The sequence below is a fragment of the Nannobrachium achirus genome (genome assembly GCF_963921795.1).
Source record: "Nannobrachium achirus genome assembly, chromosome: 17".
Taxonomy (NCBI): Eukaryota; Metazoa; Chordata; class Actinopteri; order Myctophiformes; family Myctophidae; genus Nannobrachium; species Nannobrachium achirus.
In genome coordinates this window covers 39,042,289-39,059,312 of record NC_137824.1, presented here as the reverse complement: position 1 = coordinate 39,059,312, position 17,024 = coordinate 39,042,289, and the positions used below count along the sequence as shown (strand labels likewise).

The window sequence follows — 17,024 nt, the reverse complement described above, 5'->3', positions numbered from 1 at the left end:
ATATATTTTTTGATCGAGACAACAAGTCTCACCGCTGCTACCGTCTCCAGCGTACAGAGCTATATATTTTTTGATCGAGACAACAAGTCTCACCGCTGCTACCGTCTCCAGCGTACAGAGCTATATATTTTTTTGATCGAGACAATCGCCTCACCGCTGCTACCTTCTCCAGCGTATAGAGCATATATTTTTTATCTCCTGTTGTTAACTATTATTAAAATCGATTCAAAAGAGCTAATAAACATACAGACAAAAGTCTCTCATACAGTTCTCAATATAATATGGTGCAATGAGATTAAAAGACTTAAGTTTGCACAGAAATTATTCAAATGCTATTCAAAAATCTATACCACACCTTGTCTAAGCATTTAACTCAAATTTGACCTTATATCTCAGACTTCACCAGGCAAATCTACACCCTATGACCTCAAAGCATTACTGGTAAATGTGATCTCAAACGTCACCATCCAAATCCACACAAGAAATCAGATGCTGTTCATAATTCATGTCATTATCTCTACACTCTAAAAACAATACTATCATTGACCTAAATTTGGTATAATGCAGTTTTCGTACAATACTTTGCATGGTACAATTAACTATACTAAGCATATACATGCATTTTTTCAGGGATCCCTAAATTGTACCATCAAATATTGCTAAAAAACCTGCGGATGGGTCCCCAATGGACCGAAAAGTCTCCTGGACTGGACGCCTGGACTCCAGACAGGATACACGTCGAGGGTCACCAGCTGATGCGTCGTCCTATATCCTAAATAGTCCAGTTATGAGACGTTTACACAGGAGCACAGTTCAGCTATTAAAACTCAGCATTGTTTAATGATTACACAGGGTAGATTCCCCACATGAATATATAAACATATGAACAGCAAATGCATGAAAGTAAACAGAATACAAGCCTGATATTTCACAACATAAAGTTGCATCCACAGCAAGCTAGAAGACAGCGTCCACCCGAAACCAACAAGTTTCAGCTGCACTCCGGAGAGATCTCTGAAGGACCCCTTATCTGCAACTCTATATATCATTCTACCAGCAGCGGCCCTCCTTTCTCTGATTGGCCAGCAGTGCTCAAGGAACACTCTAAAGAAAGATAGTTGTTTTAGCTTAAAGGAATAGTTCACACATTTTCACATTACTATTCTGGGGGAAACATTTGCCAAACATACACATCACATCGCACCATGTACGACTGTGTGCTTGTAGAGCTAGTAGTCAAGCTTGTAGTTAATAATTCATAATATATGTTATACTAATATTTTAGATCTATTTATTGATATAGCCTGGCGCTGCCAGCCTCTTCCACAAACTTTGTTTACCAGGGTGTGGTCTGTGGTGTTGCGGTCTGGAACCCAGGCTACTATTGATGCACATTAGTTCAAAGTCAAACATTTCAAATTAAAGGGATATTTCACTTTCAAAAAAACTTTTGGTAATTTTATCATCTAATCAGGCTTTTATGAACACCCTGAACAGTTTTTAATTAGCTTGATTGAATATTTAGATATTTGATGTAAATGTTACCAGGCCCTCCAGGCCCAGGGCCTCTCCCCACACACACCCATTGTAACTTCAAACTTCATTTTAACTATGATAGATTCATTAAAAACACCCATTATTTTTTCTGGTGACTCATACTACCCGCCTAATATGTGAGCAGGCCGTGTTTTTTCGATAACTTCTTTCATTTATTTTTAATAATTATTTTTTAGTATTTCATTTTTTTCCATTTTCCCAAATAATTATTAAAAATAAATTAAAAAAGTTAACGAAAAAACACGGCCTGCTCACATATTAGGAAGGTAAAATGAGTCACCAGAAAAAATAATTGGTGTTTTTAATGAATCTATCATGGTTAAAATGGAGTTTGAAGTTACAATTTGTATGTGGAGAGAGGCCCTACCACTGCTCCCTGCTGAAAGTGGAATATCCCTTTAAGTATTTCAACTTGTTGACCCTTTTGAAAGCTTCCCCAGAAAACGCTGATATTACAAAAAGCTTTTTCAGCTTCATATTCAATCTGTCAAACCATTCTAAAATAAAATGTTGGCTAAAACAAATACATTATTCTGATATCGGTTCCATACAGCTAAAGCATTTGTCAAGGCCGATATCGAAGATACCGACATGATGACCAATTAATTGCATCCTTACTTTCCACATCTTCTCTAGCTGTTAGTGATGCCCAGGCAGTAGCAGACGGAGGACCCCCCCAGACACCATGGACCCCAAGAAGCCTGGGCGCCTGGCCCAGCTCCGCCAGCGAGCCCGGCCGCTCCTGAGCAACCTCCGCAAGGGGAAATTCAACCCCTACAAGCTCGGCGCCCGCCCCGAGTACGAGGTGGAGCAGCGAACATTCAGCTCCTCCGCCCCCGATGTGAGATATGCCAGTCCGCAGAACACGCCTCTGTCTCAGGCCAAGGTTATTATTCATTTTTCACTTTAATCTTTTTTTATGATATTTTTTGGGCTTTTCTGTCTTTACCCGATTAGGGTAGATTTAAACCTGCGACACGCTGTCAGGCATCAGAGCCTATGTGTCATGCGCCTGTACTGCTAGGCCAGCCGGGCTAGTTGAACATTTGTTTCGTTTTTATTAGTTTTACTGTTGGTTTTATGTATTTTTATGGCGTGAGATAAGAAAACGCCAGAACAATCTCAAAAATAGCGGGATTGTACATTTTCACTATTTCTTCATGCTATTTTCTAAAAACTGCCTGCCCAAAACATTAGTCTAGCGTAGGCCTATGTTGAAATATGGAATCTGAAGGACTGACGTTATCGTTTCTTTGTAAAGCTTGTTTGAATTGTTTATTTCAGTTATCTAAAATGTCTCTTCATCTCTCTAGTTTTCAGTATTTCGCATTTAGTTAACAATAATAACCTTGTCTCAGGCACAGATCACATCTCCGCTCAGTAGGCCTCACCTGGGCCACTGCAGCAGCGATGGCAACCTGGGTGACGCTGTAGATGGAAGGAGGTAGGGACGCAACTTTCCCTAGTGATTCTATCAATTACCTTTTTTATGAATTAAATCGTCTTGAAGCATAGTTTTGCTAGTTTTCTTTATTACATTAAGATCTGCAACACATTATTACTTTAACCATTATTTTATGCTTCAACTTGTATATCTGCTATTTTTTCAGCTTGTGAAAAAGCTGGGAGGAAAACATAACTTCCATTCTTTTTAGGTGCCATGCATCGTGTAGGGAGAGAAAAAAATTAAAGCCGTGATTGCAAGCAGCGGGCGGAATGCGCTACGGCACGCTGTTTCCATAGCAACTGTTCTTGGGACTTAATTGCAATGCTCGTCTCGTACATTGCTATTTTTGAGAAAATCCTGACAATTTGTGCAAGTATTTGAATATATTGACCCGATTCTCTTATGTCTTCTAATCATTTAAAAAAAAAAAATAATAATAAATTAAAAAAAATCATGTCAAGGGCCCCCAAAATTATAGGTACTTGTCCGTGGACCCCCATCTCAATATATGTTGTTCCAGGGACCCCCAGTTGCAAAGATTTTAGTTACAAAGGTTTGCTTTGAAAATTATATATTCAAAGATTTGCACACATTTTCACGATTTTTCAAAAATAGCAGATCTACTCGGTGCAGCGCTTTGAGCTTGTATATCTGCCATTTTTCAATAGCTAAAGTCTCAATGGGTTGTAATCAACTACAGTGAATTAAGGTTCATTGTCTGATCAATCTGAGTTCCCAGAGGTCTTTTTTTCCGCCACTATATTGAGTGATTAACCAACCCTGTTTCACAATACGTATATTTCAAATTCTTCACCCCTGAAATCAATAATTTTATTGGAATTGATAATTTAATTTAAAATCAATAATCTTTTTACCAATGAATTGGATGGATTGTATCCAGAGGGACTCCACACTAGGGATGGTGATAGCTAGGTTTTTTTTTAAACCGAAAACACTGAGTCTGAAAACGCTCAAGTAACCGTGAAGTGAGGCCAAAATAGGAGAGAGAATACAAAGTCACAACACCTGGTTTATTCAGAGAAGTTCTCCCGAATACAGCAAAGATAGATTTGTATAGGCTACTGGAATTAAGTCACTCCCTTCTAGGAAGAGATAAGATAAGCTACATGCCCCTTCCTGCCGGCAGGGCACACTGGGTCATGAGACAATCAAAAGCGGATAGCTTTTGATTGGATTAATCAGTTCACATTCTTTGACCACAGTTAAATGAGGCAGCAAGTCATTGAAGTTTGAGTTAATCACAGGCAAAGCAAATTGGAGTTAGCTAGACAGTCATTGCAGTTTGAGTTAATCATATAGGCTAAGCCTGTCGAAAACATTTGGTCAACGTCTATAATGACACGGCACGTACAGTATATTAATATTTGTTACAAATGGTTCAAATAGAAGCATACTATAAAATCTTTATCTGAGGGGTATTGGCAAGAACCTCACGATACTATACTTATCACGATACTTGGGTCACGATACGATTTTATCACAATATATTGCAATGCAATACATATTGAGATATATTGCAATATTCAACAGAATTAACATCTTTTTTTTGTAGAGCTGAAAATCAACTTAGTAGTAGTCCAAGTATTGCGATACTGAAGTATCGATACAGTATTGGGAAATAAAATATTGCGATATATATATATTGCCATATCGATTACATTGCCAATCCCTACTCACACTCAGCCATGTGGACAGCAGTGCAGGCGGTGGTGGCTCCTCCTCCAGGGATTCTTTCGGCAGTAGCTATGGCAGTGAGGAGCAGATGGAGGAGTTCTATGCTGAGGAGGAGCAGGGGGACGAGGATCACCACGGGGACAAGTGGCACAGCATGGAGGTCCCGTCCAGCAGAGACCCTCCCCACATGGAGCTGTCCCTACACACCTCACAGGTGAGGAGGAGGCCTTGTTATGTGTTTCGATGTTTTACATTGAAAACACTGCATGTCCTCTCCGTAAAAGCATGCAGTGTAAACTTTGTTTACTTTTTGCTGTTTGCCGAGGTGTGTGTGTGTGTGTGTGTGTGTGTGTGTGTGTGTGTGTGTGTGTGTGTGTGTGTGTGTGTGTGTGTGTGTGTGTGTGTGTCTGTGTCTGTGTCTGTGTGTCTGTGAGTGATTGTTTTTACATACACATTTTAAGAGGTAGAATTTATGTGTATGTAATTTTCTTTATTCTTACCTCTCACCTGTACCGTATCCTGTGTTTCATGCTTACTACTGTTGCTGCGACGCCTGACTTTCCCCACGGGGATCAAAATCTTAGCCTTCAAACAAAGAAACAGGGTGATCCAGTAATACAGCTGTCAAAGGTCGCATCCTTTTCAATTGGACTGTGTGTCCAGGGGCGCTGGAACTCCCAAATCCCAGGGGGAGCTGAGCCTGGAGGAGTGCATGCCAAAAATTCACGTTTTTTATCCGGTTTTGGGTTATTTTTATTACGGTTTCGGGTGCTTATTCCCCGCACAACGGTGTAACAAGGAGCTATATAGTTACTAGTTATTTTAGCACACAGTGCAACACACAGCACGCATGCACACACACACACACACACACACAGTCACTCACGCACACACTACAAAATCGGGTATTATTTTTGTAACAGTTTTCTACTGTTTTTTATTCCCCATGTACAACGGTGTTAGTTTGCAACAATGAGCCTATAGACAGTTTCTAGTTCTCAAATAAATAGACTTTGGTGTGCCATCAAAGCAGGATTTAAATTTGACTTCCCTTCTGACCGGAAGTGGCAAGGTGACCATGTGATTAGGTCACCATGTGATAATCAAATACCTTTTTTCAACATATTTTATTCCCCAAAGTCAAATACATTATTGTTTTAACTCATCCAGTGCCAAAACCGAAAAAGTTCGGTTTTTTAAAACGTATTACATATGCCAAAACCGAATAAATTCGGTTTTTGAAAAAAAAAAAAAAAAAAAAAAAAAAAAAATTTGAAAAATAATTTAATTTTTTTTTTTTTTGGACCCCATCAAATCTAGTGAACATGATTTCAATCGCGATTTTGCATGTTCCACCCCCATACAACCCCATCTAACATACAGGGCAGCCATGTTTGTTTACATAACATGTAAAACATAATGGCGATTATCTCAAGAATGCCTGAACGGATTTCCAATCGGATTTTTTTGTTTGAAAGCTGTGAACAAACTGCACAAATCCACTCCAATGCAATCCAGGATTGCATTGGATTTTTTAGAGCTCATTCTTCTCTGTTTTTTTCCCATGCATGAGGTGTGCAAGGTTTAATCATGGCTAAGTTGACGAAAATAAGGCTTCTAAAATACTTGGTAGCCAATAGCTAACTTCAAGCTAACTTCATCCTCTTCCTGTACATGCACAAAGGAAAGTGTTCAGGCAAGTCATGGCTGCAGGGCTTCTGCATATACCAGCATATCTCTATGGGATTTTCTATGGCACCTGGGGCACCCTCTAGTGGTGAACGGGTGGCACTAAAAGAGTTAATATAGCTCTGTGTGTGTGTATATATAGGCTTATTTAAAAAAAAAAAAAAAAAACTTTTTTTCCCCCCCCCCTCCCCACTACCAGGGGAGCTGCAGCTCCCTCAGCACCCCACTTCCAGCGCCCCTGTGTGTGTCTGATCTACTCTGCATGTGCATAGAGCTGAGTATTGGTTCGGGCAAAGGTCTGTCATGTTGACTGTAAAAATAAAAGCTCAAAATTCCAAAATGCCATCCTCCCAGAATAGGGATGTTATGGTGAGACTGTCCAGTCACACCAGTGGCTCAGGATGAATCAGAAGTCTTTACCTTTAGTTTGGTGGCATATGCAGTGGTGTTAAGTTATTAAGTACATTTACTTAAGAACAATTTTGAGGTATTTGTACTATACTGGAGTATTTCCAATTTCCAATACTTTTACTTCTACTCCACTACACCTTGGATCCAAATATTGTACTTTTACTCCACTACAATTATTTGAAAACTTGAATTACTAGTTACTTTGCAGATATAAATGATTACATTATAAAACATACATTAATCCACTTTAGCCCTATTTAATACCTGGGCTATTTGAAAATGGACAATCTACAAGCTCGTTGTGAGCTTGTAGATCTGCTTTTTTCAAACATTTTGTACTTTTACTTTTGGTATTTCAAGTATATTTATGCCAATACTTTCATACTTTTACTCAAGCACATTTTGAATTCTTGACTTGTACTTGTAACAGAGCATTTCTATACTGCAGTGTTGATACTTTTACTTGAGTAAAAAAATTCCACCACCCACCACTGGGTGTATGTATACGGCGTACGCTCGTGCAATACATGTGCATCAGAGCCCTCAGAGTTGCATCACCTCTAGTCTAGATGGACAGAGGCGTCCGCGCGCATAGGGTGGATTTCTTTTCGCCACCTGTTTTTTTCTTATTCCTCAAAGGGTATATTTTAAGATTCTGCCAAGTACCAAGCTGAAATATGTTCTCATGGGGTTAATTTTTTATGATTTCTTGCACCTACCCATTACTATACAGGAAAAAAAGACCCCCCCAAAAAATCTTCTTTAAGTAGCATGTGAGGGGTCTTTTCATGATTCTGAATCCATTGCAAGCATTTGTTTTGCACAAAAAAACATTCCTAAGGCTAAAAATGGACCCCACAAAACTGTGAAAAGTGATGACTCATCACTTTTCATCACAAAACCATAGTTTTCTGTTTCTGACCCCGCATTGGCAGAACTCTCTAATACAAGTCTCTGGTGTGCATGGTCTGTTTTCTCTTTTTTTGTATTTTGTCTTTATGAAACAGACAATAGGAAAGCTGAGAAGCCCCGCGGGGCAGACAGACAGCCAGTAGGAGAGCAGAAGGGAGTCAGTGGAGATGAGATGTAGGGATTGTTGAGCCATCTAGAAGCTGTTTTATGAATGTTTGTCCACGGTGTCGAATGACATGTTTCAAAACCGAGTTGCGTCGACGCTTTCAGGTTCATTGGTCAACACGTTTGTTTGAGGCTAGTCTTATTTCATACTTTGTTATATAATGGTGTCGTGCAGCCATGATAGCCGATCTACAAGGTCACAACAGGTCGCAAATGTTTTGATATTTTTTTAACTATCTGAGAAAATCTTTGACATTTCTGAGAATACTGACATGCTTAAAATAGGGTACCTTAGCATTATCGAAGATTTGCTATAGAAGCTCATTGCTGGATTGTATAGATCATTGCCCGCCTTTACCATAACCAACGACTTCCGTTCTCAGCCAAAGTAGCAGACTAACTGCACGGGGCAGCAGTGAACAGGGCAGCCTTGAGTATGACCACTCTGCATTTTTGGAATCGGCCTCAGGGTTAAATTGTTGTACAGTTTTCAAGAATGTTCACCTACTTACAAGGCAATAACAAATGAAAGCCATACTACACGGCTGTGGCTCAGGGGTAGAGTTGCCGCCTTAGAACACAGAGGGTTCCCGAAGGGTTCCCAGTTCGATCCCCGGCTCCCCCAGAGTTAGTGTCAAAGTGTCCTTGAGCAAGACTCTGAACCCCTAGTTGCTCCCGGTGAACAGGTTGGTGCCTTGCATGGTTTCCTCCGCCATCAGTGTATGAATGTGTGTGTGAATGGGTGAATGTACTGCACAATCTCTGTAAAGCGCATTGGATAAAGGAGCTATATAAATGCACCATTTACCATTTACACAATGTATGAGACACCCAGGTTAATCAGTTACTACAGTATAACAACAGTAATGATAATCTCCCAGCAAGCCAGTCAGTCAGTCAGTCAGTCAGTCAGTCAGTCAGTCAGTCAGTCAGTCTGTCAGTCGGTCGGTCAGTCAAAGCATGGGCTAATATCAAAGATAAATATTTGCAGTAGCGTCCTTTGTCAATAGCCAGTTGTATTTGGTACAATGTGGAGAGCAGTATGTTTATTTCTCTATATACATTCCATCCATTTATCTCCATTAGAGAAGAGAGAAGTTTTGATAGGGCCACTGGTGTCATGTTACTGTGTACTCTAGACTGCGCATTACTGTATGTGTATCTAAGAGAGCACCTGTTCATCACTATAAATTAGTGCTGTAACTATCCATTATTTTCAAAGCAATTATTCTATTAATGACTTTTTTTGATTCATTGAATAATTGAGAAGTGTATTTTGAAAGTATTTGCATTTCTTTCAAAGATTGAATCTATTAATTTGATTAATTGTTGCACGCTTACTCTAAATCCTTTGGAACATTGACCATATAGTCTAAAAATCATGACTTAAAGAATTCTTGTAATAGTTTATAGCATGATGTTGATGAACATCGAAATAGAGATATTAAAATGACAAAATGTAAGGGAGCTTCCCTATCATCATCATCATCATAATCATCATAATCGTCATCATTATCCTGGTTCAAATATTATGCTACAGTAACAGCCCTTCCTTGTTGATTCACCTCAAATGTGACAGAAACAAATAGCTCTTTTTCTGAACAAAGGTTTAGCCAAATCATGCTAGAGAGATGGAAAGAGGAAGAATCATTAGACTTTTGCCAAAAGTTCCTCATATTTGTCACTGTTACTGTTCACAATAAATATTTAGCAAGATAACACCCAGAAACAATGACACGGTGGCAGCTATTTGCTGCTGAGGTGGGGATGCTGGGAATGTGTGTGTGTGTGTGTGTGTGTGTGTGTGTGTGTGTGTGTGTGTGTGTGTGTGTGTGTGTGTGTGTGTGCGTGTGTGTGTGTGTGTATGTGTGTGTGCGTGTGTGTGTGTGTGTGTGTGTGTGTGTGTGTGTGTGTGTGACTGTGTGTGTGACTGTGTGTGTGACTGTGTGTGTGTGTGTGTGTGTGTGTGTGTGTGTGTGTGTGTGTGTGTGTGTGTGCGCGTGCGTGCATGCGTGCGTGCGTGCGTGACTGCGTGTGCTTGCGTATGTGTGTGTGTGTGTGTGTGTGTGTGTGTGTGTGTGTGTGTGTGTGTGTGTGTGTGTGTGTGTGTATGTGTGCATTTCTGAATGTGCTCAAAAACCAAAACTGAATTTCAAATAACGTCTGTAAATATTTCACCTGAAGCACAATCAAGAATATTTAATTAGTAAGCTAAATGAGGAAGAGAGCGAGCAGGCATGGAAGTGTGTGTGTGTGTGTGTGTGTGTGTGTGTGTGTGTGTGTGTGTGTGTGTGTGTGTGTGTGTGTGTGTGTGTGTGTGCGTGTGCGTGCGTGCGTGCGTGCGTGCGTGCGTGCGTGCGTGCGTGTGTTTTCATGCATCTGGGCAGACTGATTATGCTGTATCTGCAGCAGGCAATACTCACTCCTCCCCTTTACCCCATTAACATATTAGCTCGATCAAAGTTTAACAAACTTTCATATGACAGCAGCAAAAAGTGAAGTCTAAAAATCATGACTTAAAGAATTCTTGTAATAGTTTATAGCATGATGTTGATGAACATCGAAATAGAGATATTAAAATGACAAAATGTAAGGGAGCTTCCCTATCATCATCATCATCATCATCATCATAATCATCTTAATCGTCATCATTATCCTGGTTCAAATATAGTGCATTATGCTACAGTAACAGCCCTTCCTTGTTGATTCACCTCAAATGTGACAGAAACAAATAGCTCTTTTTCTGAACAAAGGTTTAGTCAAATCATCATCTGGGCAGACTGATTATGCTGTATCTGCAGCAGGCAATACTCACACCTCCCCTTTACCCCATTAACATATTAGCTCGATCAAAGTTTAACAAACTTTCATATGACAGCAGCAAAAAGTGAATAAGGAAACATAGTTTACTCTATGGCTACAGCATGGAACAGGGGCCATCAACAGTAAGTTGCAATATTACTCCTCTTATCAAAACCTACAGTATATTAAAAGCTCTAAGCCTTAACTAATATAGTTGATTTTGCTATTTTATTTAGCCTATTATTGCAGTCTGAATGCATGCACCTCGGCACATCATAGCAGCGTGAATCTCACATTAGAATGAATGATTGTAGAACTAATTATCTGAGTGAGAACTGCCTACTCTCACTCTGAAAAACAGAATGAGCATGTACAGTAACATTGCTAGTCGGGAACAAAGGGTAGAATGAGTCTTGATGAATAACCAAACCTTCATACAATTTAATATTTAATAAAAAAAAAGAATTAAACATAAATAAATGTTGTTCTGTCATGGGGTTTGGATGTAAAAGGTGGTGGTCCAGGTTATTGGTCTCTAGTCGGGTTCAGTAAAAAGAAATGTCTGGCTTGGGCCTTGTCGGGCTCAACTCTTCATACCCGATTAAAGAAAGATCTACTATGTTCTCTGTTGAAGTTTTTCTGTACTGCTAACTGTTAACTTATATAATTATCCTATAGAATACTGTTAAAAAGCAGAAGTGACCCAGTAACTTTGAAGTTTAAATAGCTTCCATACCTCATAGGAAGGCAGAAGTATCCAGTTATACCTCTAGATTATTTGCATTACAAAATTAAGGGACGCCTGACACAAAACATTTTCAGGTTAGATTGATGCTAGGTTCTCTGTTTACCTGGGATCCTAGTTTCCCCCTGAGTTGTGTTTTTGTCGATGAACAGATATGAATAAAAAAAATAAACATTCTGTTTTAGGCTTTGAAGTTGGCAGATATGACAAATAATCTAAATGTGCAAGGAAATTTCTATGCCTTCCACAAAATGTTAATAGTGGATCTGCTATTTCAACTATTTTAGATTCCCCCCCCCCCTCCCAAATGTATGAGCCTTTTTCAACATGGAAACGATTTTGACGATTACCCAAAATAATTGCGATTGTCTCAAATAATTGCATTTAGGCGATTATGTAATAATTGTATTTGTGACAGGCCTCTTGGTACTTTCTAGGAATGTAAATTGACTTTACACCCCGTGGACCATCACTCGTGGGGTGTGACTGGAATGTACAGTATCACTACTGGCAGGGTACAACTTTATTCTGTGGAAGTACTGGTCCCGTGAGACTTTTGCCTCCCACAATTTTCAAACGCTTCCGTCACACAGTCTGGAGGACGGAAGCCCTGAAAATGATGAAGCGATATCAAGCAGATGTGAAGCCTCCTCCCCACTTCCGTTTCGGCTTTTCAGTCACACAAATCTATCGATCAAAATCATTGAAGCATAATATAGCTTAGCAGAAATGGAAATGAAAGCAGAAATAAGCAGTTTTCTGCTGACATAAGCAGGAATCATGCAATTGCTTATTTTTATTTTTTATTATATTCAGGCGGCTAACAATGCTCCCTAAAAAAATCTAGTCTCTGTGGTGCTTCTATAGGAGCCGCATTCTGCCTCCAAAACTATTATTTTATCTGTAAGAAGCTCTGTCATTAGCAGCTCATTGGTGCATGAACCAGCTGACCGGGGCTAAAAGGATTGACAGACAGGTCAACCAATCTGAACAAGAACAAGAGGCGGTCCTGATTGGTCTGTTATTTTGGATGGGCCCCAACTTTAATCGACCAATGACAGAACTTCTCACAGATAAAAATAATAGTTTTGGAGGCAGATTGTAGCCCCAGGAAGTGTCACACACACAACATTTCTTTAGGAAGCATTGTTAGCCGCCTGAACAAAATAAAATAAAAATATCTTTTTTAAATAAGCAATTGCATGATTCCTGTTTATGTCAGCAGAAAACTGCTTATTTCTGCTTTAAAATATAAAATGGAAAGATATTTTAAAATATATTTTTCGTGATGAACGGAAATGACGAAACAGATGCCAGCTTCCTGCCTCGGATTTCGGGCGTTGTAGTTCCAGACTAGACTATGGAAGTACTGAAACTGAGAAATCTTTTTATATAATAGTGTTTCCTGTTCTACTAAAAGTATGAAGAGTTGTAAGATTATTATTTCCCAGTAGTCTTCTTTGAACACCCATTACAAGTTGTTTGCCTTAGTAGGGCTGTGTAGGTGTACTTACCTTCTTTACTTAACCTTGTGGGAGTGCTATTCATTGGAGATGAATCATGTTGCCTTTGTTGATACACGATCCCAGTTCCTGGTTTGGATTGATTGTAGACTTTTTTTCTTCAAGATTCAAGATTCAATACAGAACTGATTGGAATTTGTTTCAGTGCAGCTCTTAAAAACAGACATAACAGAGATCACATATTCAAACACTTGAAAGACCAAGATAATAGAAAAACTACAAACACACATTCAACCAAGTATGAGAGGGACTGATAAGAAAATGAAAGAATATTGTTACAATTCATTGTTACTGGTAAATAAAACTAGACCAGGTCAACCTGGTTGTGCCAGACCCCCTGTCTGTCATCATCATTTATGACATCATGCCTTTTGTAGGCATGTCATCATCATATATACCATTTATATAGAAAACCCGGACAGACCGACATTTGCTTATGTAGGCCTACCCATTTCATGGGTCTGGCAATGAATAACATTACAATTGATTGTTTATGGTTTTATGCTTTGTTTCACTGGAGTGAAATAGTGTGTAAAATGTTCTAGTTAGCTTTTAGCAACTTCTAGCATTTACAAGGTGAGAATTCAAAAAAGAAGAAGCTTCATTTGCCACAAGGGCACAGTATTTCACAGTATATCTCTGGGACAGCAGTGGTAGTGAGATTGCCTGCCTGCTTACTGTATGTCTACATAAGATGAGGTAGATTCTAGAATGCTAGATTATCAACATTATTTACCATTTCAAGTATCTTCAAAATGAACCCTGATACAGTAGATGCAAATATGCAATGTGATGGCTGGCTTGTTAATGCGGCCACATATACACATACAGTACACTATACTATATCACAACACAATTTATATTATATTACCTGCAACACATTGTCAGCTTGCAAATCTGCTGTTTCCAGCGCACGACACAGCATGCAACAAAGTATATTATTTACATTATGCCATGGACACTGGTTGAGAAACAGTGGCTTGCACTGCAGTATATCATTTAATTTAATAATGGGGGTCCCTGGCCCAGAATATTTTTAAGATGGTGGCCTGCGGCCAAATGCATATCAATTCGGGGGTTCTTGATATGAAGATGTTTGAAAACCACTGCAATAGATCATCTACTCATTAGTTAATGTGTTATTTTTACAGTGTGAAACGGGAGGGGAGACTCCGAGTGTGGGGAAGAAGGAAGAAGTGAAGGACACTCCCAGGTCCTACCTCCTCAACATCAACTTGAAGGAAGGCAGAAATCTGGTCATCAGAGACCGCTGTGGTAAGGTGATCCTTGCTGTTTTTCAATGTTTTACCTTATTTTCGAGGGCACACAAAAGCGTGAAAAAAAAAATATTTTCTTTCACTTCATTTCTGGGTCATCGCTTCTCCTATAGCATTGTTCATACAGTAGCGAAATGTAATACGCTCATATTAAAAAAGAGTTCTCTGACCTCGGCACAAAGCTGCTAATTTTGACAATTTTAGGCACAAGATGTGTTAATTGCCAGTCCACACCCATGCAACTCCTTGCAATTCCTTGCAACATGCAAAACTGGCAACCAGAGTCGTCAATTGGGTATGGCAAGGTATGGCAGCTTGGCTACAGGGGAAAACAATAAAATGTACTTCTTGAAATAAATTCATCATGCCTGTTGCTAAGGTATGGCAACATGACTGGTGTCTTGCATGCGTGTGCAAGACACCAGTCATGTTGCCATACCTTAGCTTTTCTAAATTAACGCCACTGCTTGCAACTACTTGCAACTATTATCCCCAATGGCAGTTGCAAGGAGTTGCATTGTTGTGCACTGGCCTTAAAACAGTTTTGTTGCAAGGAGTTGCAACTAATTCCTTTAGTGCTGTCTGACCATAACAGGTCTACAACCGTATTGCTGCATTATTGTAGTGCAGCATGCAGTCTCAAAGCCCTGCTGGGCTCAAGGCTCAGCAAGAGTTTTATCCCTGGAGCTGTCAGAGCCCCGAACAAGGACAAGGACAGCAAAACAAAACAAACGGCATCCAGTTCGTAGATATACCCTTCTAGAGTTGCTCAAAGTGTTTACTTGCACTAATGTTGGACAGTTTGGGATGCACAAGCCAAGGTTTCCTCCCAACAGTGATGATGTGATAAAGTTAGTACACATTCTACAAATCCAAATACTAAATAATAAGGTTTTACTCTGCCTTTCTTACCTGTACCCTTAGAGGTCTGTACTGTACTGTAACTGAGAGTTGTACAAATGGAACCAAATGGACCGCTCTCAGAATTACATTAACACTGAGGATTCTACAGGGGAGAATGTGGTTCCAGGTATAGTTTAGTGTCAACCTTTTTAATGACCAGAATAGGGATCGCTAGGATTCAAGGTGTTAAAACATGTCTTGTACAATGGTTTGATGAGCAAACGCCCATGCCCTGCCTCATTGAAATGGCCAGGAATGTGTCTCTGTGTACTGTAGATGGCATGGTGTCGATGACACACACACACACACACACACACACACACACACACACACACACAACACACACACACACACACACACACACCACACACACACACACACACACACACACACACGCACACACAGCCAGGGTGGATCTATAACATTACACCCCTTGTCTGAGCGGCATTCCATTCCAGCAGATCCCAACCTGTCTGAGGAGGGGGCACACCCAGCATCGAACGTCCCGAGGGTTCCTTTCAACTCTTGAGAGTGCAGCAGCACTCGTTCAAAGTTGCACTCTCAGAGTTAAATTAACATTCCGTATTTCTTCATTGTGCGACCTCACCTCACCCCGATGATGTCATCATCGCAGTGGGGACAGAACCTGGTTTCCAAAGGATCCAATAAGCTTATTATCAGTGGTGGAAAAAGTACTCCAATATTTTACTTTACTAAAAGTATCAATATTGCAATGTAGAAATGCTCCGTTACATGTAAAAGTCCGGATTCAAAATTGACATGAGTGAAAGTACAAAAGTATTGGTATAACATTGTACTTAAGTATCAAAAGTAAAAGTACTTGTGATGCAGAATGTCCCATTTCAAGTTTTCAAATGCATAAAAATTTCTGCTGAAAATAGCAGATCTACAAGCGACACTTGTGACGCATTGTGAGCTTGTAGATCGGCTATTTTGAAATGGCCGAATTGTATACAGGGTTGACGTGGTTAATGTAACAGTATGTTTCAGAATAATAATCAAGTATTAACTAAAGTTTTCAAATAATTGTAGTGGGAGTAAAAGTACAATATTTGCCTCTGAGTTGTAGGTGAGTAGAAGTAAAAGGATTGGAAATTGGAAATACTCAAAAATTACCTCAAAACTGAACTTAAGTTAACCTGACTTTCGCCAGATAGTTGCAGCAGTGCGTAACGCTCTGCCTTACATCTGGGATCTCTCGGCCAGACTCTATGTAAGGGGCGGGCCATTTTTTGAATTTCTGTAGCAGGTGATTGGATGTGGCCGTTTCTATCACAGTCTGGGAGTGCCAACTCCAACCACTCAAATTGGCCCTGTCTGCATGACGTTGCAGACAGGCAACGTCATGCACTCAGGCAACGTCACTCTATTGGCTCAGAGCCGCTCAGAGCCCGCCCATAGCTGCCGCTGATTGGTCCGGCCCGGGACTTTACGGAGTGTTATCAACGCTGGCGGACCGAGCCCAGATGGTAAAGCAATGCAAACGCAATGCTGCCACCATCTGGCGAAAGTCAGGTAAAACTTAAGTATGGTACTTATGTAAATGTTATTTTACACCACTGCTTATTATTTCATCATAAGCTCTTGTTAATGCTTTTCATTGGTACATGGTCCAGACCTGAAAGAGAGAGTCATGACTCATGATATATACTTTCACCATGATGCAATCAAGTGGTTTGTGTGCTTCATCAACACCCATTATGAGGATTCAATGTTTGGAACTAGTTGCTAAAATAGCATGGGATTTAAACCCATGAATTCGTTTTTAAAGTGGATATGTTTAGTGAATATTTTGTGAAACATTCGTTTTAAAGATAGTTTTAGTCCTTTTTTTCCCAAAAGATTCCAAATGGTCAGAAAATTCATTGCGTAATAAG

The 17,024-nt window shown here is 39.8% G+C and overlaps 1 protein-coding gene across 4 annotated transcripts in view; it reads left to right on the top strand.

The window, feature by feature from the left end:
- mctp2b (multiple C2 domains, transmembrane 2b) overlaps positions 1–17,024 on the top strand; it is a 50,289-nt gene that overhangs the window by 14,870 nt on the left and 18,395 nt on the right. For 3 of the 4 annotated variants that reach the window (XM_080745823.1, XM_080745824.1, XM_080745821.1), the window contains exons 2-5: positions 2,194–2,443; positions 2,916–3,001; positions 4,709–4,913; positions 14,098–14,221. In XM_080745823.1, the coding sequence (XP_080601949.1) occupies positions 2,243–2,443; positions 2,916–3,001; positions 4,709–4,913; positions 14,098–14,221 (616 nt within the window). In that variant the 5' untranslated portion in view covers positions 2,194–2,242. The remainder of the gene's footprint in view (positions 1–2,193; positions 2,444–2,915; positions 3,002–4,708; positions 4,914–14,097; positions 14,222–17,024) is intronic. The other variant, XM_080745822.1, reaches the window with a different exon arrangement.